At 45.7% G+C, this 26,775-nt stretch overlaps 1 protein-coding gene across 1 annotated transcript in view; it reads left to right on the forward strand.

The window, feature by feature from the left end:
* The first annotated feature begins 499 nt into the window (after positions 1-499).
* The window catches only part of LOC142787027 (uncharacterized), a 32,529-nt gene continuing 6,253 nt past the window's right edge, over positions 500-26,775 (forward strand). The window contains exons 1-3 of the mRNA XM_075884646.1: positions 500-617; positions 9,198-9,331; positions 9,392-9,486. Of these exons, the coding sequence (XP_075740761.1) occupies positions 510-617; positions 9,198-9,331; positions 9,392-9,486 (337 nt within the window). The 5' untranslated portion in view covers positions 500-509. The remainder of the gene's footprint in view (positions 618-9,197; positions 9,332-9,391; positions 9,487-26,775) is intronic.

A 26,775-nucleotide genomic window follows, 5' to 3' on the forward strand; every position in this document is an offset into this window, starting at 1 on the left:
TTGAACTCACTGCTAAATACCGGGGCTAGACGCTTCAACTTTCGCTGGTTATTCATTTGTACGGGGTGCTTGGTCGGAAATTTTTTTATTGTATCATGAGTTATCTATGACCTGTTTGCAAATGTATATTTTTATCGTGGCCAGTCTACGATGAAATCTTAGCAGCTGAAAAAATTGTTTCCATATTCCGCGAGGCGGGGCCTTCACCAATCACTTTGTTAATGCACTTTGTTGTTGCTCCCATTTGCGGTATTAAGAACTTGTTTATTATAAACAACTTAAGTTCATCGTATTTTGAAAGTCCTTTCTCAGCACGTAACCTTAGAGAAAAATAATAGAGCTTATTGCTGACAGCCACGGAAAGAGGCCTTTAAATTTCCATTCTTTTGTTCTATCTTGTCATTGAAGCTATTTTTATTTAGTCACTTATGAACTTTCGACATTTATTAATATATAAAAGATTCTATTTCGAGAATTTACAGCATGTCTTGGACTGATTTTCAACTAAAATGATGGCGATCATGCGTATTCCTGGTGCGTTGAAGTTAGCTGTCCTTATGACAATGCTGCAATTTGGGCACTCAAACTATATAAGAGATTATGAAGACATCTCAAAGGCAAGTTTTTCATGTTATTACTGCAGTGTGAACACGCAATACAACTCTGAAAATGCAGGTGACTAACATCAGTTTGTGTGAGATTTCGGCGAAAGGTTTGTAGTAGTGTAAATCAGGAAACTTGTTCTGAACGTCACATGCGAAGGATATCTTCTAACTGTGCAACAATGACAAGCTTGTTCAATAGATCTGTTGTAACACACAGTAGTACACCTACAGTAAGGGTTGGAGTCCCAAATCAATGAAATTAGTCACCGCGCCACTAATCCAGGACATGACATAATTTTTCGATGGCGGCCGGGTCACTGATTAATCAGTTTTTACCGCCTCATAGACAACGCTCCCCCGTGTACCATTACGAATTTCCCGCACTGCCTATAGAATAGTCAAGAGTCTACTCTGCAAGGGAACTTCGTTACATCGCCCATAATTCCACGCTGAGGTGTTGTAGTTCCCCGATGAGCTCCACTTGTTTCCCAAAGAACCCCTATTAATCACTTCAACTACACCAAGTAGACATAGCATAGAACCTCTTTGAACTACACCTGCCATGAAAGGCTTCACCGCGTTAACCTTTAATTCAGTGTCGATTGTGGCTCGCTGTAGCCTTTACCAACTCATTAAGCTATCACGTTGGTATGACTGACCCAATGATATGTGGTAACTGCAATTGTGCAAGAGTGCTTGACTCGCCTTGTGGTATTGTACAAGCTTTGAACTACTGTCCTCTTACTTTCTAGTGTGCCTTCATGAAACTGAATGGGCGTCCTCTTACTGCGGAAAATATGCTGGGTGCATAGTCTGCAAGTATAGTAGTCAAGAAAGTCACACGAGTCCTTATACAATTATTGAAGGCAACACCACTGAGCGACCACCTGTGAAACCCTGTGCTGTTCGCGTGGTGCGCTCTGCACGTCTCAACATATATTAGTCTCTCTTTCTCCTTCATCCGTTATTCTCCTTTGGGTGCACATTTAAACCCAGGTGGTCAGAATTTCCAGAGCCCTCTACTACGGTGTCTCTCAAGTCGATATGGCGAGTTTGGGATGTTAAACCCCACATATTGTCATCCTCCTCTCACCACGCATGGGATATGGTTCAAGACATAGTCTTGCTCTCCTATAATTCCGGACGTAGCCTTGCTCTTCTCCCTTTCTCTTCTATAATTCATTCCTGAATTTTCCTGAAATAGACATTGCCTGCATACCTCTGCGTCAAGAGCTGCCCATAATTGTCATAGGTGCCTATTTTTCCTGACAAATTCTGCTGGGGTATCTTACAAAAACACGTACTATAATAGCCAGCTATTTGATGGAGATTGAGACATTCGTCAGTAATGGTTCTTACAACTGTTCAGCTCTGGGTAAGAAAGTAAGTGTGTTACAAACATAGCAACACCTGCATAGCAACGCCACAGCGACACACTTTAATTCTTTTATTTTAAGAGCTAAGCTGCATATATACATTTTTCCTCACGCCGCGAAACGCGAACATGGAACATCATCACAACAAACCAGCACGTGCTTGCTTCCTTCTCGACCTGAAGTTGTTCACTTTCACCGGCAATGATTGCACCGATATTTCCAGCATGAAGTATATAAGTCTGATCGACGAGTCTCTTACGGGGCAGAAATTATGCAACATTACATAATGAGTAGTCAAAGAATTGAAAATATTCTATTGAACAGCAGCATGAGTAATACCAAGTAACATCGCATAGTATCTATACTGGGAGCGGTAAACTACGTAACATTCCGCGACATGACTAAAATCAAGCAACATTGCGTAATGGCTAGGCACGTGCTATGTTTCGCCATAAAGAACCTGTAAAGGCTAGTCACGTTAATAAAATCGCAACATGTAGCAGGCAGTCACGCTATATGTCTAGCCAAGTCTTGCCGTCTTTGGGCTCTCGTAGCTTTGTAATATACTAGAATACTACAGGGGCAATTTTCCATGACAAACACAATTCATGGGTCAGGACACGAATAACGCCAAATGCTTGTAGGGTACGTGAGGAGTACTGTAGCGCTGTGAAATGGTGCTTTCGTGCGCACTGCTAAGATGTCCATTAGACAAAAAATTGCGAAACGGGGTACACTTGATGTCTCCAATTTTCCTCGTAATTTTGTATGTTACGTACCTATGACCAAATAGTGCAAAACCACGTTTTCTTTTAAAATAAAAAATTCTACCAATAGAAGAACAATTGAGAGGCATCACCGGGTGACGATGGCCATTTCACTTCACGAAGAGTCCATTCTTGGCCCATTTGTGGTCATGCTAGCAACAATGCAAGCTATATATAAGGAGTATATTTGTGCACAGCACTATTCAACCGAATGAAGAAATGGCTCATTTCATGATTTGTGCTTCTGGGTGATATACGCATTTTAATGATTCCCTTCCAAAAAAGCTGTGTTTTTGAAACTTGCTCAATTTTAGGGCGCAATTTCTGTTTCTGTGAAGGCGTCTGTGCAGCGCTAATATACTTAGTGTGAATAATTACACACTGCATTTAACTTTGTCTACTAACTTTTCAGGTATCGATATTTGTAGCTCAAAACAAAAGAACCACAGCCAAATTTAACAATCGATAAGAAAAACCATTCGCTCAATTCTGTCTAAATTTTTTCAGGTTGTTCCTAGTGGGTTGCGCAATTACATTCCAAAAAAAATAGATATATTGCACGATTTTGAAAGGAACAAACTTACAACTAGATTTGAGTGCACGTTAAAGTACCCCAAGTCGTCGGAATTTCAGGAGCGCTCCACTACGGCGTCTCTCGTATGGTGGTTTTGGGACGTTAAACCCCACATATCAATCAACAAACTTACAACTTTTCAAACATTGTGTTTGCAGAACGTGTTCCCTACCGTGTAAATCACATCTCGTGGATTAAGAAAACACAATAGCATGTTTTTTCCTCCGCTTACTTTCCGAAATAACAGTAATAAAATATTGTACGCTAGTGTAAGGTCTTCTCTAAAAAAGAAAAAAAAGAAAAAAGATAACCATCCTTTAATGAAACACATCTCAGTACTTCGCATCCTCGCTTGTGTTCGTTATCATCAGTCCAAAGGCAGCCCCTCCAGTTGTGGCCTCCTTTCGTTTCATTTGCTCAGCTAAAACTCATTTTAAATCTTGGAAGCTAATGAGTAGACTTTCTGAATGCGTTTACTATGATATGTTCTGCTGTTCCAGAATACCAAAAGATTGGTATAAAAATGCAAGGTCTCTTCATAAAAATAAACGATCTCCTGATAAGCATTTGTCAAAAAGTTGAGTTTTCCTGGCTCAGAATTGTACACTTTCAAACTACATGCCATTACCAATGCTTAAAACGTGGCCATTACGTAAAAACCAATGACAGTAGTCTCGGCAACGGACAGAGTATGCTTCGTGTGCACCTCACCTGGCTTGCATGGCAAACATATACCGTGACAGGTTGCTTTTCACAGGTGCAAAGAGTTTCTACTGCTTCCTTCTTTTTTTTTTTTCATTTCCACAAACACTCAATGTTGCAGGTAGGTTCATTAATTAAATAATTTTTTTGGCTTGCTTTTAATCACGCAATCACTTGAATTTCTGAGCGTAGAGAGTTGCGCACTCTCACAGAGTGCACGCTACTCTACTTACAGTCAGGCGTGCAGCGCGGGCACCCAATCTTCCACACAGACCGTATATATACGGTGTGAATCCAGGGAACTGGTCGGGCTGTCGAAGGAAGAATGTATTATGTAACCTACGCAATCAACGCCCAAGCATTATGTGCTACCGAGTGACAAAGCCGGACGAAGCATGTGGGGCGGTGGTCCTCAAGTGGTGGTGCTCGCTGGTCGGCACTGTGACCGTTTGTACACACTAATTTATAACAGTGTCAGAATGCAACCGTTATCTACACAGTTTTTCGCCAAGCTTTTTTTATTTTTTCTTAGCACGTTTCCTGAAACAAAAGGCAAATACATAGACATAAAACCGTGGACGCTGCACGTCTACGAGCATTGCATTAATGTCACGAACTAAAATGCACAGAAACAAAACAGCGCCTCGACCAAGCTCGAGAACTGTTATTTCAATGATTTCGCGCAAAAAAACGAGGATAAGTAGCGACACTAGAGTTGTTAGCTGTGCTTGTGCTTGCGTTACTTTACTTGTACCTATTTTATTTTTTTTTTGCACAGAGTCACTAAGACGTATTCCTAAATACATTTAGTTTAGGAGTTTATGTCCTTTCTTTTTGAAGAACACTTTACAATAGCGGACATTACGTTATTATACTCCTTTTAGAAAATCAATATATTAAAAGCGGGCTAAAATAAATTCTTGGTACAACATGTGTCGTTTGCGTGGTAGTGACCACGTTCTGAAAACAAGATATTTGAATATCCGCAACATTATTCCTATGAAAATAATGCAACATTTCTTTTTTTTTTCAGAATATGATAGTGCATTCTTTTGAAAACAGTGTAAATAATTTTTCAGCGAAACTGAGAGTGAGATTTTTCTTGTTACAAATTTTTAAATTGGCCAACGGTTTTTTATGCTTTGATCTACAAAATTGTTTACTTTAAAAATTACTATAGATAAACGCGGGAGCAGAAGATAAATATTCGAATAAAGGACTATCTTTGGTACAATCATAAACTAGCCATAGCTTTGACAGAATTAGAAACCGTGCCACAAGCACGAGCTAGTTTCAAGACTATGGTATTTTTTGGATAATTTAAAAAAAAAACTTTGGTTGCCCAAAATTAGAAAACATAAAGTGAGCTACTTATCTCATACTTATGTTTGTGCTATGCTAAAATGCCACACATTGCAATTAGCATCACCGCGAGCTTGCGGAAACGCACTCTTCGTAAAACGACCATGGTGACCCAGTGAAGCTTCTGAGTTTTTTTCTTGGTTCAATTTTTTTTAATTTGAAAGCAAACTGTAGTTTCACTCAATTCGGGCATACGGGCATATATACACAATTACGAGAAAAATCGGAGGCATCAATTATACCACGTTATTTTATCTTTCGTGGAATCGTTGAAGAGCGCCACGGCTACCCACGAGCTTTTTTTTGTGAGCTTCGGAGTAAATGAAAGTTCAGTTGCTGTCAAGGGCGCTTCCCGTTTATTCTCGTTTAGCTCAACTTAGGCGCACATTCCAACGTTGATGGTACACTCATCGGAGTTCTGCATTAACGTCACTATGACTTCATTGTCGATGATGAACGCCACCATAAGGACTTCAAAGTCCACACTGAACACGCCGACAGTCTCTTCAGTCGGTAGTTATGTGTCCCCTTTTGCACCGCGGACCCAGCACTATAGTTTACTGAAGCAGAAGTGCTGTTCGAGGCACGAAAGATTGCAGCAAATCTGACGAAATACGACCACGTCGTGAGGAGTCTCCTGTCCTAATCGCCAGTGAAATAAAGGATCTTTAAATCGAACGACCAGGCGAAAAATCATATGCAACAAATATCTATCTATCTATCAATCAATCTATCTATCTATCTATCTATCTATCTATCTATCTATCTATCTATCTATCTATCTATCTATCTATCTATCTATCTATCAATAGATAGATAGATAGATAGATAGATAGACAGACAGACAGACAGACAGACAGACAGACAGACAGACAGACAGATAGATAGATAGATAGATAGATAGATAGATAGGTAGATAGATAGATAGATAGATAGATAAATAGATAGATAGATAGATAGATAGATAGATAGATAGATAGATAGATAGATAGATAGATAGATAGATAGATAGATAGATAGATAGACACTCTGACATACTTTTCCAGTAATGGCATTAGTATTTTTTGGGTGCTTTTTTGTTTTAGGTATTGATATAACTGCTAATCTGTGTCTGGCACGCCCACTGCGTATACTGCCATATGTGTGCTTGCGCGAGAAGACTACTCATTATTCACACCTGTACGCACTCATGTATCGAGCAAGTTATTGTGAAACCTCCATACATGTTGACGCATAGCAAGAGCGAGAAATGGCTATAAAAGAAAAAAAAAGTCGGCAGTGACAGCCGGCAAGTTGCGGCTGCTCCTGCAGTTTGACATTTTTCAGAGTTGACGTGTGGATTCCTAAAAAAAAAGTTGTACTCTTGTCTTTATACGCGTGTCAGTTGGTGACCGGCAGCCGTATGTTAGTGTCGAATAAAGACACAAATGTTATTTGGAAAAAACTATCGCGTTTACGTTCACCATGTGCGACTTGTAACCATGAAGCTAGAAGGCATGTTTGCTGAATGAAGAGCTATTTTTAAGCACATAAGCATGATCTGGCGTGGTGTCCTGGGTAAAGTATCAGGTTGGCGATTAGAAGGTGGCGAGTTCCAACCTCTGGGTGATATCTTTTTTTTCTTTTATTGCCTTTATACGCGCTCGATATAATTTATTTTACTAATGTATTTTTTTACAGTTAAGAGGCACCACCATTTTAGCACTGAGTACAGCCGTTATTTGTTGTGTATCCAGCGTCTCTAAATAATATGTTGCTCCAGCGTCCCATCTGGAGGAGCACGAACAACTGTCGCAATTATTCTTCGTATGTGAGCAGCGCACTGCTTTCGTAAAAGCGGCCATGGCATCGAAAGAAGTAACCTCCGTGTTCTAAATGACCACTGCAACTTCAGAGCAAACTTGCGGTGGAAGCATGAAAGGTTCGAAGTGCCCGAATCCCACGGATAACAAAATCTATACAGATTTGGCTTATGCCATGTGAAGTGGCGCACGCATCGTAACACGTAGGGTGGTGTGCGGCCTCGGGTGCGCCCAACGCCCAACTATTGCGCCATATGAATGCTGATGAAAAAAGGCACTGAAGTTACAGAGCTCTCAGGGCTGGCTATGGTACATGAACTATACATATAGCTTCGTGAAAACAAGCTGAGCAACATGCGCTCTACTGTCCAGTGACTTGCGTCCCGCCCTAAGTAGGGAGATGTTGCTGGTTCGACGCCCCGCTAAGGAACTTTCTAAACGCGTTTTTTTCAACAGCGATTTTTCGTAGACATTTTACCAAGTAATATATGAGACGGAAATACGTCAGCGGAGCCGTGGTGTAGCACGGCATAGAACATTCTCGTGTTAAGAAACCTCCACACCTTTGCTTCTCAGCTGCGGCCAGTGATGCAGACAGTCCGCGCAGCCACCACGCTGAGATTTCCCGCCGCGTGATATGCATGTAAGCAAAAAAACGCCCACGATTCCACTACAGAGGTTGCCACTGCAAGCTTTTCACGTTAATTGGGGCATTCTTGCATGGTATTTATTAGGCGGTGGTTCGACCATAGATTGTCTTCTCTAAACAAGTACTTTGCATCAACTAAGATCGCGACGTTAGGTGCCTATAAGGCCAAGAAGCATCGCTAGTAAAGTGAAGGTATGGTCCTACTGTTTATGTAGTGTAAAATTTCGGCGCACTACAGAGAAACAAAATGAATGATTCAAAAGCAATACCGGACAAAAGACGACACTTTTGGTGTTCCGTATTGTATTTGCCAATTTTGTTTTGTTATACCGTGCAAAAGGTTCACACAGCTTCTTTGTTTGTTTTAAGGATTTGCTTGACTAGCCTGAAAATTTCCGTTTTGTGAAGTAATGGGTCAACTTGTGGACGCTGAAAATCACAGTAAATTTTGTCACACAACAACCGCACTCATTACCAAGACCATGTGTGCGGATCAAAGCCCCAAACTTAGTACATTAGGAATCGTGAACATTAGGAACAGCACACATTAGGAACCTGAAGGTGTTCTAGCATTGTTCAATGAATACCGCCAGTCGACTGGACACGGCCGTAGCGTGTTCGAAGTCCTCGATCCCTGCACCGATGGCTCTTCCAGTTAAACAGAAGCTCCTGCCTGTTCCATTCATCTTGCCATTGCCAGCATCTAATGCAGCTACAATCTTGCAGCAACTTCAGCTCATCGTGGACTGCACCCCAGCATTTTTGTGCTTACTGCAACTAAAGCAGCTTCCAAAACATTAATTGAAAAGGCTACGCCACACCGAGATGCCTCGCCCAATTGTCTGAGGACATGTTTCTATAAAGTGACCTCCATTGAATGGAAGCTCTTCGACCAAAATTTAAGTTCAAGAATAAATAACAGTGCACAGAAAAAAATGAGTCAGTCAGGACACAACCCTCTTATCTACGCTGTCCCGTTCCTTTTTCTTTCCCGTGTTCTCGCACTGTGAAATTTGTCTTCATCGTTAAGATTGTCAGAGCGGCAGCGGTCTTTAACAGCAGTGTAGTTTTCGAAGGAGACTTTCTTTTAACACTTATAGCTTTTCTAAAAGTCTGCCATTTTTGTCTCCATTCAGGCTTGGGCTACCTTAAGAACGGGCCTAGTATTGCAGCGCATAATGAAGGCGGCAATGGTCTGCGAAGAGTAGTTCAGGATGTATCGCTTGCTATCGCATGTGGAGTTGTTAGTGAAAGCTGTGGCATAACCATGTAGCTCGCTCTCATTACAAAGGCATGATAAATGGCCTTCACGCCCTCTTGCGAACTGTGACATAACACAAAACGCTACATTTTTTTACAGTTTTACCATCAAGGTGCACGAATACAGACAGTCTATACCACGATGGGACAATATGAGTGCAAGTTTGATAAAGTTACTGCAGCATCTGCCCGAAAAGCGGAATTTAAAAGAGTTTTCAATTACAATGCTACCAAGTAAGTATGTATTAGCCAGCGCCTAAGAATATCAATATTAACAGTGTGACTTCAACACAGGTTACAACCCCTTGACCTAGTGGGAAAATATGTTAATCACCGGCACCTCTTCCACCCTGCTGAATTAGATGCAATGGATGTTGAAAAGAGAAACGGTAATGTAGTGATAGAAACTACTCCAGACATTGATTAATACAATGTGAAAAACATTGTCTACTTCTTGATGTTTATTGCCACCGGTGTATTTTGAGCACGTATGCATTGGTAAGCTAAATCGATGTTTTAAGTATTAAAAGAGGCAAGTTTTCTCATGGCTTTCAGGACTTTGTGTGCGGTTTCCAGAGTTAAATCGTATAAATAAATCATTTTTTGCTAGTATTCCCAGTTTGTCGAAGTATGCATTCTCTTTAAATATTTGTATTCAACTTGTTTTTCATTGTCGCTGATGTAATGGTTTGTGCTGTTAAGTAGGCATGTAATAAAATTGGACCCGCTACTAACCGGCTGTAATATGGGACCAAAGAAGTGTTTGCGAAGTTTTAAAACAATTTGCAAACCAACAAAAACGGACAAATGCTCATCTAACAAAAACACAGAGGGCATCAACTGTAGTGTCCTTAAATGTATACTCTTTCGATTTTCACTTCACCTGAAAGCAATCTTAGCGGACAAAAATATCCCTTTCTTCGGTGTAATTGTAATCGACAACCTTCCAACTAATGCCCTGATGCTCTTGAATGGGCGCTGCTGCGGAAGACACAACGTCGTCCACACTTCTAGGGTATTTATATTTACCTAATGATACCCCTTAGAGTTAGCCAGTGTGACTCGTACCCTAGATGGCGAGTGCTGAACACTTTTTGCCAGAGGGCATGTATCCAAGTCTTCAAGTCAGCCAGGATAAAGACTTCACTATGATGTGTATGAATCAGAGGAAATTGTTTGAGGGGCTCGTTTGTTTGTCAGATAAGACTGAGGACGCAAATGGCAATTACCCCCGTTTTCACAAACGCTCCTGGAAGCAATTTTCGCCCTTCACTTGACAAAGTTGAGCACTTCGCCACTGCTCGGTTGAAAATGGCGCTGCGCTGCTCAAAAATCACAGCAGATTATCCCTGATATGCAGTGACTTTCCCTGCCTAGAGATGGCACTCCCATCGGATTTCTCAAGTGAAGGTGAAGATTTGAGTGAAGGGATGCTCTAGAATACGGGGGTTAAGTTAAGAAAAGCAGTATAGGAAAAAATAACAGTTGCGCCAGTATAACAATTTCCACCAGAATATGAAGGAAATCGCGTTCCTTCGGCAGGATTGTGAAGAAGTTAACTGGCCCTGAATAATTCAGCCTGTAGCCATTGTTGCCGCCTCCGAACACGATCTACTTCTTCTTTTTTGCCTTCGCTGGGTGGCTGCGTTTATTAAATTTTCAACATCGCCCCCACGCCAGAAGTACAAAGCTAGTATACATATTACATACAGCTTGTAGGGGCTTCTTGAGTACAGTGCCGACTTGTGTTTTGGTAGAGCAACACCACACTAGTCCACCATGACCAGGATGTGCCTTGTTTACTCGAGGCAGTTACCAAAGGCATCGGTTTTTCTGGTCGTGTTGCACTGTAGTGTCAGTCTACCATTTGACTTCCGTTCAAAGTTTGACGATACCCATGCGGAAGTAACGATACTTCAATACTCGCTTTTCCATCTCAACTAAAGACAATACTGTAGCCTCTGTTGGTAGCACAGCTTCCCAAGAAAATCATTCATGGTTTTCTATGGTGTAGTAGATGTTTCATATGGGCAGCGTTCTGGACGGAATGGGACTGAATTCTCGACAAGTTAGCTCGCGGGGTGTAGTGGAGGGATATGAATAACAATCAAGAGGTTTTTTTTCCAGTTTCATGAGGTTCATTCGGGAGTTGTCCCCGCTTGTCCTTCATAATACACCTATAGACTTGATGTCTTTCGTCAAAAGGGTCGGCTCCGCGATTTGTCAACAGAGGATATATGTGTTGAAGTTTGAACAAGTACGCTGCCTGCTCGGTTTGCCGTGCTCAAGTGGGGGTTTACCGTCATTAGAACTTGCCCTTCAAACAGGTTGTCACACATGATTGTGGTCGTTTTTTCATGATAGTGCTACGAAGTGTCGGCCGTCAGACTGCCTTAGCGTCCGCTTGAACTGTGGACGTTTATTTAAAGGGCATTGGCTGCAGTCGGTGATGCTCTTAGAGTCATGCTTGGAGAAAGGCTGTAGGATTTTTACTATAGATTTTTCTGCTTTATCTAGTCGCAAGACGCTGATCAGTAAATGAGCTCCACAGTACAAAACGACCTTTTTATTGATAGTTCCTGGTACCATAAAACCAAAGATTGTCTCCGTTGCAGCCAAGCCTGGCACGTCTGGAGACCGCAGTACTTCATCGCCGATTGCTTGCCACTTATAGTCTGAACCTATTAGCAAACCGATTTTGGCATTGGGTGTGTCCTCAAGCAGGTAGTTGTTCACGAGAACTTTGCCATGTCTCCTTAATTGTTTAATGAATGCGTTGTTAGCTGGCGGCAGAGCTACGCCATGAGAGATGGGAGGGACAACTATAGCTTCTATGCAAAAGTCAACATTCTCGTCTCGGCTGTGGAGCTGCCAAAAGGTATTCAGTGGTAAGCGAACTTTCACGTTAAGCTCACCAACCACATCTTCCTAAATGAAGCTTCTTTGGCTTTTAGTATCAAAATACCTCAAGCTAATTGCCTTTTCTTGTTGTTGACCAACTCGGTTCTGATTGTCGGAAAATAGGCGGCATTGTCTCGAGGTGGTTGGCTGGTCGACGATAGGCCTTCGCAGGACGAAACAGTGTTTGAAGAGGGGCACATTGTGGCCCTTCTTGAGGTTCCTGCGGTTCTCGAAGCCGTCTTTAAATTAGGGTTGCACAAGTTGAATGCGTGTATTTCGTGACAGGAAATGCATGTAAGCTTGATAGATAGATAGATAAATAGATAGATAGATAGATAGATAGATAGATAGATAGATATGTAGACTGATAGACAGATGGATAGATACATAAATAGAAAGATAGATAGATAGATAGACAGATAGATAGATAGATAGATAGATAGACAGACAGAAAGACAGACAGACAGACAGAAAGACAGACAGACAGACAGACAGACAGACAGACAGACAGACAGACAGACAGACAGATAGATAGATAGATAGATAGATAGATAGATAGATAGATAGATAGATAGATAGATAGATAGATAGATAGATAGATAGATAGATAGATACGCTCAATGTCGCCGAAGTTCGCTAAGAAATTCTTCGCATAAAAAACACCTTGAGACGGCTTCGGTGAATATGGAACGCGACGCGCATGTCTCATCCCGCCCTGCATCTGACGGTGGATCGTGCCCGGCATACATTGGGGACGCGAGCAGGCGTCTCTTTTTTACGTGCCTCTAAAGGCGAGTTTCAGAAACTTTGAGATGGGGCAGTGTGAGCAACGCAGCTCCAACAGGCTCCAGCGTGTAAGCGTGTAAGCACTTCGCAAGCTATAGGCACCATGCAGTCGAGTTTTCCAGCGTGACTAAAGCGCCAGAATGCAATGCCTAGCGAAAAAAAAAACGGAATAACAGGTTGGGGTCGGTTAAAATGGGGAGAGAGAGAAACAACTTAATCGATGGCATAGCAATGTCGGTAAACTTAATTTGCCGGTGGTTTGATGGGTGGTGGCCAAAAGCTTGCCACGACCGTTTCGGCCCGGTTAAACACTTCTGCCAGAAGACGGTAGTCAGCTGATGACAGGAGCGACTTCCACGCCTCGAGGGAGAATGCTGACAGTAGTGTTCTTGGTGGAGCGCCACCGCGGTGGTCTAGATGCTAAGGTACTCGGCTGCTGACCCGCAGGTCATGGGTTCGAATTCCGGCTGCGGCGGCTGCATTTCCGATGGACACGGAAATGTTGTAGGTCCGTGTGCTCAGATTTGGGTGCACGTTAAAGAACCCCAGGTGGTCGAAATTTCCGGAGCCCTCCACTACGGCGTCTCTCATATTAATATGGTGGCTTTGGGACGTTAACCCTCAGATATCATCCAATCATCATTTATACTTTGTGGAGGGTTACTCTCTCATTCTCAAAGAATGTGATTTTGCGTAGCTTTCACACAGCTTTCACGCAGCTTTCACGCAGCTGCAATGTCGGCAGTTTGGTGTAATCTCTTCTGGATAAATTTTACACAGCCGATCAGCGCTGGGCAAAAATTCTGTTTGAATGCGCCTCCAGACTGTGCCCTGTTCCCTTGACATGACTGCCTAGAGGCCGCGTATGTCTTGCGGTTCTCTCGGTAATACGCTGTTATTTTGTTATACGTGGTGATCCCTTCCTGCGGAAAGTCCAGGGTGGAGGGGGTCCACGTTCCGGTTGATTAATACATCGGGCTACGCGGTGGGCTGCCTCATTGCCTAGATTCCCCGCATGAGCAGGCACCCATATATGTTGTGTTTTATTATCTCGTTTCTTATTTTTGAGAATGTTGGCGGCGATCATAGAGTTTTCTAAAATTAACTAAAGGGGGCTATGGCGCTGTGATTGTTCAGCTACCATGGGAACGATAGGTAGTTCACACATTTGCCTAGTCTTCGTACTTGCGGGCAGCGAATCGTACTTACGGCTTCGTTTATTGCTGTGTTTCGGTTTTGTTTTGAAAGAACTATTGAACCCTTTTCAACTTCGTGACCCGATTTGGAAAGGTAAGTTTAAATAAAGAAGGTGGAAGTGCAACCGCTGAACATTTCCTGATTTTTTGTTTCGTGAGAAAACCGCTCCAAGCCAAACAAACACAAACGAAGCCAGAAGCAGGCCAGAAGTAAGAAGATTAGACAGTTGTGTGTACTACCCATCATTCCCATGCTAGCCAAGGTGCCGTGCGTTGCAGCTGCCATAGACAGTAGCGCCAGAGTTCCCTCTAGTGTGTATTAGGAAACTCTATGGCCGCAATTGGCCCAACACAGCCCATCCTTAAATTTATGAGCGCTCTTTTCGAATCACTTAGGATGGAATTGGTAGCCGGATTTGGGGTGGCCAGCGCGGTGGTGGCTTCTTCTGCCGCTAATGCTCAGGCCGTTTTTTACGGTGGCTGCAGTAATAAGTTCCCCATCGCCGGTCGCCGCACATATGATGTATTGGTCTCTCGCTTGTCGAGCAGCGTCAACATACAGAACGTTTGGGCGATCCTGAAATTGTTTTGCGAGGCTTTCTGCTGTAGCCTTTCGCCTCTCATCAGATATTCCTGCCAGAATATTTTTTGGCAGGGGTTGAATTATAATGTCTGCACGAGTTGTCACTATCAGGAAAACCTTGTTGTTGAGCGTTCGACTACTGTGTCGTCCGAGACGGTGCAGTATGTGCAAGCCTGCTTTGGTTCGTCAGAGCCTTTCTTCTTGGGCCGTTCAATGCCCTTTTATTAGTTCCTCCACTGTGTTGTGGATACCAAGGCACAATAGTTTTTCTGTACTTACGTATATGGGAAGTCCTAGGGCCCGTTTATATGTTTGTCTAATTATGGAGTTTAGTTTTTCCATATTCTTCTTTCTGAGTTGCTAAAAGGGGAACAAGTAGGTGACTCAACTGATTACAAAAACTTGGAATAACTTGAATAAGTCGGATTTTTTCATTTCCTAATTTTTCGTTGACACTCTCCTTAGAAGGATAGTCGTTTGTTGTACGGATGCCTGTAACTTGTTGATAGCTTCTGTTTTATGAGTGTTATGCTGAATGAGCATTGCTAAAACCTTGATTGTGTGAACAGTGGGGACAACGTTCCCATTTACTGTGATATCGACTGCGGAGCATGCTCTACTGTAGTGGTCACCCTTCTTGTTTTTGATTCTGATTACTAAGAGCTCGGATTTGTTGAGCGAACAACAAAGGCCCACTTTTTTTACGTACTCCTGTACAGTGTCACTGGCTGTTTGCAACGCGTCACAAATTTGCCCATGTGAGCCTGTGCAGGTTAATATGGTAAAATCATCAGCGTACAGTTAGTGCGTAATGTGTGGGATCTAATCTAAAAACAGGCAGGCCATGCATCATAATGTTAAAGAGGAATGGTGATAACACGGCTCCTTGTGGAGTGCCCCGTGTTCCAAGGGTGATTTTGTTGCTTTTGAGGTCGCCAATGGGCAGTTCAGCCGTGCGTTCACGCATTGCTGGTGGAATCCCACCATCGTAGGGGGTAGCAGGTCCTTCGACTCTGCATAAGCTGTTACTCGCCGTAGAATAGCGTGTTCTCTTACTTTCCCTAAACATTAGGTGAGGGAAATAGGCAGAAGATTTTCCAGACTCAATATGTTGTCTGGCTTGGGAATAAATATTACTCGAAGGTGTTTCTAACTTGACGGTAGTGTCCCAGAGGCCCAATGTTTGTTCATAAGGTCAGTGATTGCCGCAATGGACTTGTCGTCTAGGTTACGCAATATTTTATTGGAAATTTGATAATCTCCTGGGGAACCCATTCTACGTATACAATTAAAAACAGAATTGTGACAGTGGTTTCACTTTGCGCGGCACAGGCCACAATCTGTTCAGTACTGTTCGTAATAGTGGCGCTAGCGGGTGCTTGTTTGCGTTGCAATTTGATTTTATCGTTAGCGGCAGCCGATTGCTCTTGCAACAGTCTGACCTGTTCCGCCAACTACGTCACCTGTTGGTTTTCGAAGAGTTGTGTCTGCGGCTGTCGCTGCTTGTCCGTCTGCCAAGCAACGCTCTTTGCGTGTGAGACGGCCGGAAGTCTGTCGTGGTAATCCCGTATCCTTGACGGGGTACTTGTCAAGTCCGGTAGCACTAGTGCTCCTTCTACCAGGCGGCGGGAAATATTCTTGATGGTTCTCATTGTCGGTAGTAGTATCCTTGGTCTGGGAGTCGGAAAGGGGCTGAGTTGCTTTATCGGTGCTCTTGAGGTTTTCTTAAAGCTTCCTTTCAAGAATCGGTATTGACAGTTGCGACTGCCGGTTAGGCTGGCACCTTTACAATCGACGCATTGCACCCAGCAAGTTAGTTCTTTGCTGTCGGTAGGTTCTCATAGTCGGTTCTCATAGTTCTTTGCTGTTGGTAGGTGCTCATAAGACCGACACACGTCGGTCCTATAAGCAGTTTTTCTGCAATTGAAGCACGTCTCTACAGGTTCTCTGAAGAGAAATATGAAGAGCGGGAAAGCAAGGTAGCGGACATGTTTGGGTAGGGTAAGACCAGTGATGGTTAAGACGAAATTTCTAGTCTTTCCCAGTTGCCGAGCGCTTACGATGTCGATAGTTGGATTGTGGGCGTTGAAAATCTGGTCATCACTTTCGAAGCTGTGCGCATTGAATAGTTGTCGGGTGCAGGGGCATACACAGCCATGACACAGGATTGGTCGGCGATTTTCAGTTGGGTAATCTACAGGTAAGCTATTGCACGGTTCATATCAGACGTGCTGACAGTGATAGTGTTCTTGGTCGGGTGAATGCGCATCTGGTCGGTGTGAAAAGACAGCGGGTGAGTTGAATCCAGAAGCGGCGCATAAGGCTTCAGAGAAGCGGGCTGGTCCCAGATCGGCTAGGAGAAATGAACCCTGTGGTTGCAGGACTATTTTGTAGTCTTCCGGCAGTAACCGAGGCAGTGGGCGTGACTTTGGAGTGGGCGGTGGTCGTGCACGGCAAGGAGTCGGCTTGCGCGTTGGTTGTCGGTGGTCACATTGTCGACCGCGTCTGAGTAGTGCTCGGGATCAGGACTGCGATATCGGCGTTGCATGGCCAATGCAGTATAAGACCATATTCCGTCATTTAGCTCTTTATGAGTTGTTGGCGTTCCTCTTACGACAACTTCCATTTTCTTGCCTGGGATGCGCTCTGGAAGCGAACGCTGACAGAAAAAGGCGGCGTCTTGTCGCAACGACGCCAGAGTTAGGGTAACCATGGCGGCCTAGTGTAGTCGGGCATGGCGCGTTGCGTTCACAGCAGCAAAACAATGACGTTTCGGTGTGAAGTGATTTCCAACGGTGCCTGGCGTCATCTTGGAGCGTTGGGTCACTTTTCAGACGTAGAAAAGGGAACTTGTGGTGATGCAGCCCGGGGAAAATGCAGAGTCCATGCGAAACGTGTCCGTGAGCTCTGGCGATCACAGTGCCTCCTGAATCACATTGTAACGCGATGACCGTGCCTCCCTGCCCATGTGATTGGGCGGATAGCAGCAGGTATACCCGGGGACGCGTGTGCGCGTGTGTTTCGTGCGTGCCTCTAACGGGCAACGTCAGTGAACTTAGGCTTGGCTAGTGTCAGAAACGCAGCTTCCTCTTGTCCGCGGACGGTGCCTATAGCTTGCGAAGTGCCACGTCGACGTCAACCATAATCACATGTGAAGGTCGACCTTCACCACATGACGCAATCTGGAAAAGCGGTTGTTTCGAACTTGCCAACTCTGCTAAAAGAGGCACTGTCTGCCACTCCCGGGTACTGTTAGGAAGAGGGCCCACCAGTCTCTTGGGCAGCGTGTCGCGAAGGCCAATGCAGGGCAGGAAGTATCCAGGCAGAGGCAAGGCAAAAGGCAGCCAGAAAGAAACAAAACATGTATATATTGTCACGATTATTAGCCGTAAGCACAACAGAAAAGGAAGAAGCCAGCATCACGAGTGACATTTTCTGGTGTTTTTTGAGGAAGACAACGTTGCGCGTCTGCTTTTGTGTTCTTGAGCTTGTGCGCGAATGGAGCCTTGCTATTCTCGTTGAAACGAAGCCACGTGTCCTGTTCTTTTCACGTTGCGGCAATATAGAACGTGTGCACAAAATGTGGACGAGGAAGTAGCCCACGCCAGATGCACCAGCCTTTTATAAGCGCCGAGACGCTCGAAGAGGAGGGTACAGGACCACCACTAAGACGCATCTAGCGTTTCTGACGGACCCCACCAGTGTTTGTGAAGGACGCTCCGAGTGTCTCGGGCAGACGCATTCAGTGTCCGTGATGGTCGCACGTCTCTGCGAGGGACGCCCGCCCGCTCGGAACAGCTTCTTCGATGGGGTAACGCTGACCTAATGGACAAGAATCTGCAGTCGTAGCTGTTCAGCGGGTCACTCTGCAGGAATCTGAAGTATCTGTTCCGAGAGACGCACGCAACGTTGGCGCGTAACGTTGGCCGCGGTTCGACGTCCTGAAATCAGTTCTGCCCTGCGCGCTTGCCCTCTGCAGATGCGCCCTGAAAGTGAAACCCGTGAGCCCCAGATAACTCGCCCTAAAACCTGCCAGACGCACTTTACTACAATCTATAAAGCTTGCAAGCGAGAGAGCGAAGAATACACTGCGCCGTCAAGTGATCGCGTCGCAAACCAGGCGGAAGAACGCTTTTACCTCCTGACCAGACCCGATACACAAGAACTTTTTCAAACGAGCTCTTTGAGACGCATGTCTGAAATTCCACAGGAGAACACCCGGACGCTTCCCGAGAACTCTATACAGAGTGCAGCTGACGTTTTCCAACTGAAAGATCTGTTACAGGTCGCAGAAGTATCGGAGCTTCTACAAAACACTTACCTATATGCAAACGACTTCTTCCGGCTCAAAATCTGACGGCCAAAGTTTATCTGAAGACCTACCCTCTGCGATCGGAACCCCAAGTGGCCAATACTTCCGGAGCCCTCCACAACGGCGTCTCTCATAATCATACGGGGGTTTCGGGACGATAAACCCCACATATGAATATATCCAAGGAAGGGGTTGCATATGTCATTCTGCGTAGACGAAATGCCTCAGTTAGGCGACACGTCCCTGTGTCCCTGATGCCACTATGGCTATTAGAAATGTGCCCAATAGAGGATATGCTATATTGACTGCAGTGTGGTTGTACTTGATGCAAACAAGGACAAGACCTTAAAGCTGTCCATACGACAACGTATTTCGCTTAACGAAAGCAGCAACTGTTATCTACGTATAGAAGATGTCAGGATCGAGGCTTGGGTGCACTGATCACACAGGCGAAAGTGTGGGCTGATCTAGGTAATCACCGAACGACATACCCGTAAGATGAGATGAATTACCAACAAAACAATCACAGCATATCCATGGGGCGAATGATGATGAGTGGGGCGAAGCATCTGTCAGCCCGTCCGGCTTCCGTTCGCCTGTTCCTTTTTGCTTGTGTCTGTCCACGCGACCATCCGTGCGTCCATCCATGCGTCCGTCCGTGAGTCCGTTCAGCCCTCTGCCTATGTCTGTTCGTACGTCCGTCCTTCTGTACGTCCGCGTGTCTATCTATCTGTTCGTTCATCAGCTAGTCTCTCTGTCCATCCATCCGTGCATACAACTCCAAGTACCACCATCTCCCATCTCACATCTCCTGTGGCACATGCCCACTCTAGAGTGCGCATGTGTCACTGGTGACTACGTACTACTGCATACATAATGCTACGTAAATATCGCATGAAGGGTGAACCATTCTGTGATCAGAAGACAATGAAGAGGACTGGTTTGCTCGCTATGTGTGCTGCGCTCAGATTTTATCGCTGTAAATACACGGCCAAATAGTCACGTCCCGTCTCATTTTACGTAACTTATTTGTGCTGGACATGCTGGTCCTTCCCAGTACTCATCGCGAAGCTCCGCACCGGCCGCATCATCATGCCGCCATTTGCAAAAGATCATGACGCCCTCTACGACTCAAGCCATACGTGTTGCCGATGGCGGCGCTGTAGAAGTCATTGGAATGTGCACTGCTCGTGTCAACATTGCTGGTCGCACCACCGTAGTCTTTTTTGCCATTCTAGATCATTGCCCCCATGACCTCATACTAGGCCTTGATTTCCTCTCGGAACACTCGGCTTTAATTGACTGTTCTTCTGGCATGCTTAGCCTCGACCTTCCCCTGCTCTCTGATTTCTGTGAAAAGCCCGTAAGCCGCTTGGGTGCAACCACTTTTGTTCGCTTGCCGCCTCGAGCTGTGACATACGTCTGTCTGTCATTCACCCATCCAGTTCCCGACGGAGACTACATCGTTACGCCGATAACAGACGCACGACTGACGGGCAGTCTTACAGTGCCGCATACCATCGCCACCATAGTGGACAACTGTGTGTTTCTTACACTCCTAAATTTCGGCCTTATTCCTCAAGTGTTGCCCTACTAGATGTCGATTGCTCAACTCGCTGCTGTAAGAGATGATGACATAAACGTTGTCACTGTAACTGTTCCGGACCAAGCCGAAGTCTCACGGTTACCCGGTTTCGCCGAGGCCATCTTTCAAAATATGATTGGACCTGACCTTTCGCGTGATCAGGCCGACGCTCTCGGTCGCGTTTTGGCCTCCTGCGGTGATATTTTTGATATCTGTGATCGTCCCTTGGGCCAGACTAATATTCTCAAGCACCGAATCAACTCTTGGGACTCTGCGCCCATCCTTCGTCGGCCTTACCACGTGTCCGCATTTAAAGGAGCAGTGATTCAGAAGTAAGTGGACAACATGCTATCGAAAGACATCATTGAACCATCGTCAAGTCCTTGGGCCTCCCCAGTGGTCTTGGTAAAGAAGAAAGACGGCTCCGGGCGTTTCTGTGTTGATTATCGGCCCCTCAATAAAATAACCAAGAAAGACTTGTATCCTCTTCACGTATTGACGATGCACTTGACTGACTTCATGGCGCCACCTTTTTTTCAACTCTCGACCTCTGATCTGTCTGCTGGAAAATGGCTGTAGAAGAAATGAATCCTGAGAAAACTGCATTCGTTACCCCCAATGGCCTTTACCAATTCAAGGTCGTGCTGTTCGGTCTCTGCAATTCCCCAGCAACCTTCGAGAGAATGATGGACACGCTGCTTCAAGGATTTAAATGCGCGACGTGCTTGTGTTACTTAGATGACGGGATTATCTTCTCACCCACCTTCGCCAAACACCTTGAACGCCTTTTGACCATTGTATCAACATTCCGACATGCTGGCCTCCAGGTGAATTCCTGGAAGTGCCGCTTCGGTCTTTGTCAAATTACTGTGTTGGGCCATCTTGTTGACGCTTCCGGTTTACGAACAGACCCGGCTAAAGTATGCACCGTAACGTACTTTTCCGTTCCGAGCTCTATCCAAGCTGTTCGCAGTTTCGTGGGCCTATGCTCCTACTTTCCCCGGTTCGTAAAAGACTTTGCAGCACTCGCACGCCCACTCTCAGAGCTTCCCAAACACGGCGTCTAGTTTTGTTGGGGTCCTGTGTAAGCTAACGCTTTGCCTCGGCTAAGCACCGCTGTAACAACACCACCAATACTTGCACATTTCGACATGAATGCTTCTACAGAAGTGCGGACAGACGTTAGCGGTCCCGGCAGCGGCGCAGTTTTGGCTCAAGCTGAGCGGGCACTGATCGTGTAATTGCATACGTAAGTCGTCCCATTTCAAAGTCAAAGCGTAACTACTCTATATTAGAACGAGAATGACTTGCCCTTGTCTGGGCAGTTTCAAAATTTCACTCTTATTTGTATGGCCGCCAGTTCCTTGTCGTCACAGATCATCACGCCCTCTTGGAGCTTTCTTCACTGAAGGACTCTTTTGGACGACTTGTTCGTTGTGCGTGGCGTCTTCACGAGTATTCCTACTCAGTTGGCTACAAGTCTGGACACCTCCATCTGGACGCCGATTGCTTGTCCCGCTACCATGTGGACCTACCATATGAATCGTTTGACGAGCCTGGCCCCAGCGTCATGTTCATGACTAGGTTTCGTCAGATTCGTGACGAACAGCGTCGCGATTCTTTTCTGCGGTCACTCATTGCCCGTCTGGAATCTGAACGTAACGACGTGTCACTGCGCATGTTCGTTCTCCTAAATGGCACCCTGTACCGTCGTAGCTTTCAGCCAGATGACCCTGAGCTCCTTCTAGTCGTGCCTAACCATCTCCGTTCAGCGGTCCTGCATGAGCTTCACGACGAACCAACTGCCGGCCACTTGGGTGTATCTCGCACGTACGACCTCGTCCGGCACCGCTTCGTTTGGCGTAGTCTCGTTCGGTCGGTTCCACGATACGTGGCCTCCTGCGACAAATGCTAACGTCGAAAACGACCTGCCACACCTCCTGCTGGACTCCTTTACCCGATCTTCATACCTACCGAACCTTTCTTTTGTGTTGGTGTAGACCTCCACCGACCGTTCTCTTAATCGAACTCTGAGAATAAGTGGGTCGCTGTTGCTATAGGCTATGCGACCAGGTTTGCCATCACCAGAGTGCTCTCCACCAGCACTGCTACTGACGATGCCGACTTTTTGCTCTACGATATAATTTTACATCATGGCTATCCTCGGCAATTGCTCACCGATCGTGGACGCGCATTCGTCACGCGTACTAGACGACCTTTAGCGCTCTTCTTCAACGCTACACAAACTGACCACTTCCTACCATCCTCCAACAAATGGCCTTACCAAACGCCTAAATCGCACCCTCACGAACATGCTCTCGATGTATGTCTCATCTGACCACCATGACTGGGATCTAGTGCTACCTCGCGTGACGTTCGCCAATAATTCATCTCGTCATGATACAGCAGGTTATTCACCTTTTTTTATGCTTTATGGTGGTAATCCGACCTTACCACTGGACACTCTACTACCGACTACTACACCTCCGCAGAACGAATACGCACGTGATGCTATCGATCGTACCGACCACGCAGGTCAGATTGCCCGCTCTAAGCAGTTGGCTTCACGAGCAACCCAGAAGGCTCTCTACGACTGCAAGGATGTCGATGTTAACTTTTCACCTGCTTCTCTAGTCTTTCTCTGGTACCCAGTTCGTCGTCTTGGATTGTCAGAGAAGTTGATATCCCCATACAAGGGACCTTACCGTATCATACGACGGGTAACGGACGTTACCTATGAGGTCATTCCAGTCTCCGGGACAAACCTGTCTGCAAACACCCCCAGTAACATAGTCTACGTCGGTAGGTTGAAACCATACCACCCACCTTCTGAAGAACACGTATGAAGAGCACCGACTCAGTGCTTTTACAACAGGGGCGTAATGCTACGCAGCCATCGCATGAAGGGTGAACCATTATTGTTCAGTAGACGACGAAGAGGACTGGTTTGCTCGCTCTGTGTGCTGCGCTCCCATTTTATCAGTGTAAATACACTGCCAAATAGTCACGTCCCGTCTCATTTTACGTAACAATATATACAAAGGATGGACAGACTCACGCCTTAAGGGGATTCACTCCTAATAACAGCTACTCCATGGAGTCAGTGATGAAGAGGGGGGCGAAGCGCATGAGGGTTTCATCAATAAACCATGAACCATCTGTGAACATCACCCACTACACAATCAAAAACGTGACAAACATTGCATATATTAATACAAGAAAAATTATACAAGAACTTACATCCCTGAGCGGCTCTGCGCCCGTACAGCCACCTGATTCACGCCCCATATCCACCTACCCTCAAGTTGCTGCCGTGCCTCCCAGCGACGTACACGCGACATTGCCGCTGCCAACCTACGCGTCAGTTGCTACCGCTCCCCCGGTGAACTACCGTTCGGTGCCCTCTGACCACTCTTCAGCACACTTGACCACGCTATCTTCAGAGGCCCTGAACGCCTTCTAGTTCCCACCCTGGCGTTCATCCCATCCTGTCTGCTACTACTGCAGATATCGTGGCCACATATCACGTTTCTGCCGAAAGTGCCAGCAAGATGAGCATCGGAACTACATGCGTGAACGAGATTTGTACACTAGGGCCTCTTATCAATGTCGGCGTTATTCGTCTCCCCCGCACCGGTCTCCATCTCCTCCGACATCGACTGCACCGCGGAACAGCCGAAACATGAGACGCCGCTCGCCTTCACCCTTCCGCCACACCACTTCTTCACATCAACCCGCCTAATTCTCCTCTGATATCCATTCTGAAAACTTAATGATGCATTTTGTGGAGGAAAAACTGCATTCAAAATTAGAACTCAAATTCCTCCATCAGGCCCGTGCAACATCGTTTCTGTGGGAGTGGAAAGAGTGCGAGTCAATGATTTGGTGGACACAGGTGCGACATTGTCTGTTACACGTGCTGATTGGTGTGAACATTTAAAGAAAGTAATGATGCCTTACAATGATCCCACGTTAGTTGCTGCCCAGGGGAACGTCATTCACCCTTCCACGTTTTGTACTGCGCGTGTTTTCATCGACGGCATCCGCCATCATGTCCAGTTTGCTGTCCTGTCTCGCTGCTCTCACCGACTAATTGTAGTGTGGGATTTCGTATCATCTGCTTCCGCAGCTATTTGTTGTGGACAACGCGCCGTTCACCTTTCAGACACTGACTACTTTCTTGACGAAGACAATCAAAAGCCACTTTGTTTGGTCGCTGCGAAAGACATCGAACTGCGGCCTATACAAGAACAAATTAACAGTATTACGTTCAACGACATCTATCACGGTGATTTATTGGTCTCCCCGTCACCACTTTGCGTTCGTAAAGGCATAGTTCTTCCATCTGGTGTCGTTCGTTTTTGCAATGGCTCTGTACTTGTCACCGCTGTAAACTCTACGCTGGAGAAGATTTTACTGCCACAGGGCACTACTGTGGCCCGTGTTGCCGACTTCGAGCGTGTATTTATCATGCCACTTCAGGCCATCGCATTCGAAGAGCGTTCCCACGGTGAGCATGTTTCTTCCTCCGCCTTTACCACCGCAGCGACTTGACCAAGTCACAGACGCAGCAGCTGCTCGCATTGTTGCATAAGCACGCAAATGCTTTCGATATTTGCTCGCCTAAAGTGGGCCGCACTACAACTACAGCACATTGAATTCAAACAGTTGAATTCAACAGAATTCAAACATCTATCGTACACCACCGACCCTACCGCGTGTCTCCACCGGAAAGAAAATTTTAAAAGAAAACGTTGCTGAGATGCTTAATCGGGAAGTCATCCGTCCCTCATCTAGCACTTGGTCGTCTCCTCTTGTTTTGGTCCGTAAAAGGATGGCTCTGTGCGTTTTTGTGTGGACTACCGGACGTTCAATAAGATCACACGCAAGGACGTGTACCCTGTGCCACGCATTGACGACGCCCTTTATTCCCTACAAGGCGCGGAATTTTTTTCAAGCATCGACTTGCGTTCTGGGTACTGGCAGATTCCCATGCATGAAGACGATAAGGAGAAAACGGCGTTCACAATCCCCGATGTGCTATACGAATTCAACGTGATGCCTTTCGGGCTCTGCAACGCACCCGCAACTCTTGAGTGCATGATAGACACCATGCTGCGCGACCTGAAATGCAAAAGTGGCCTTTGCTACCTGGACGACAAAATTATCTTTTTGTCCATGTTTTCTGAACACCTAGAACGATTGGATCAAGTTCTGACGTGCCCTGCCGGCGCCCGGCTCCAAATAAACACTAAGAAATGCTCTTCCGCAAGCAAATATATCAATGTCTTTGGACACGTCGTTATCATAGATGGCACTGGGACCGACACTGACAAAATTTCTGCAGTCCTTCACTTTCGGCGTCGCGAAAGACCAAAGGAGCTTAGCAGTTTTTTCGGCCTCGCCTCCTATTTTCGCTGGTTTATCCAGAACTTCGCCTCTATGCTGCTCCATTACACGAGCTACTTGCTTCCAACGTCCCCTTTCTGTGGTATCAAGAATGTCAAACGGCATTCGACCTATGGAAGCGGGCCCTCACCTCTGGACCTCTGCTCTGCCACTTTAACGAAGCCACACCGATTATCCTCCATATGGACGCTAGGGGCCTTGGTATCGGAGCAGTTCTCCTACAACGGGACAAGTATTCTTTAGAGAATGTTGTTGCATATGCCAGTCGCGTATTCACGCCTGCCGAAAAGAACTACACGATAACCGAGCAAGAGTGTTTGGCTGTGGTTTGGTCGGTGCAAAAGTTTTGTCCCTATCTCCATGGCCGCCAGTTTACAATTGTTACAGACCACCGTGCCTTATGCTAGCTTTCTACTTTGAAGAACTTGTCCGGATGCTTAGGTCAGTGGATACTACGCTTGCAGGAGTACGAATTTTACATAACTTACAAGTCAGGTAGAAAACATCAAGACGCCGACGCTTTATCTCGTTGCCCGCTACCGACCGACCATATCAGCGTTGGTGAGAACTCAACCGCCACATCTACAACAGTTCATACGCTCGCATCGGTAGGGCTACCCTTTTGGGATGACGAGCCAACGTTTATCTCCCGCCAGCAATCCAATTCATACTGCAGACGCATGATAGACCGCATTTCGAGAGTTTCTCATCCATCAAACGCGCGATTTCGTCGTCAACTCCTGCACTTTAAGCTGGACATTGGGGTGCTCTACCGCCACATTTACCACCATGACGGTCAGCGCTGGGTTGCTGTAATGCCACGCTCTTTTAGATTTCAAGTGCTCGAAGCTTTCCACGATGACTCGACTACTGGTCATCTTGGTTTAAAAAAAACTCTTGATCTCA

This window comes from Rhipicephalus microplus, unplaced genomic scaffold (genome assembly GCF_043290135.1).
Source record: "Rhipicephalus microplus isolate Deutch F79 unplaced genomic scaffold, USDA_Rmic scaffold_42, whole genome shotgun sequence".
NCBI classification, from domain to species: domain Eukaryota; kingdom Metazoa; phylum Arthropoda; class Arachnida; order Ixodida; family Ixodidae; genus Rhipicephalus; species Rhipicephalus microplus.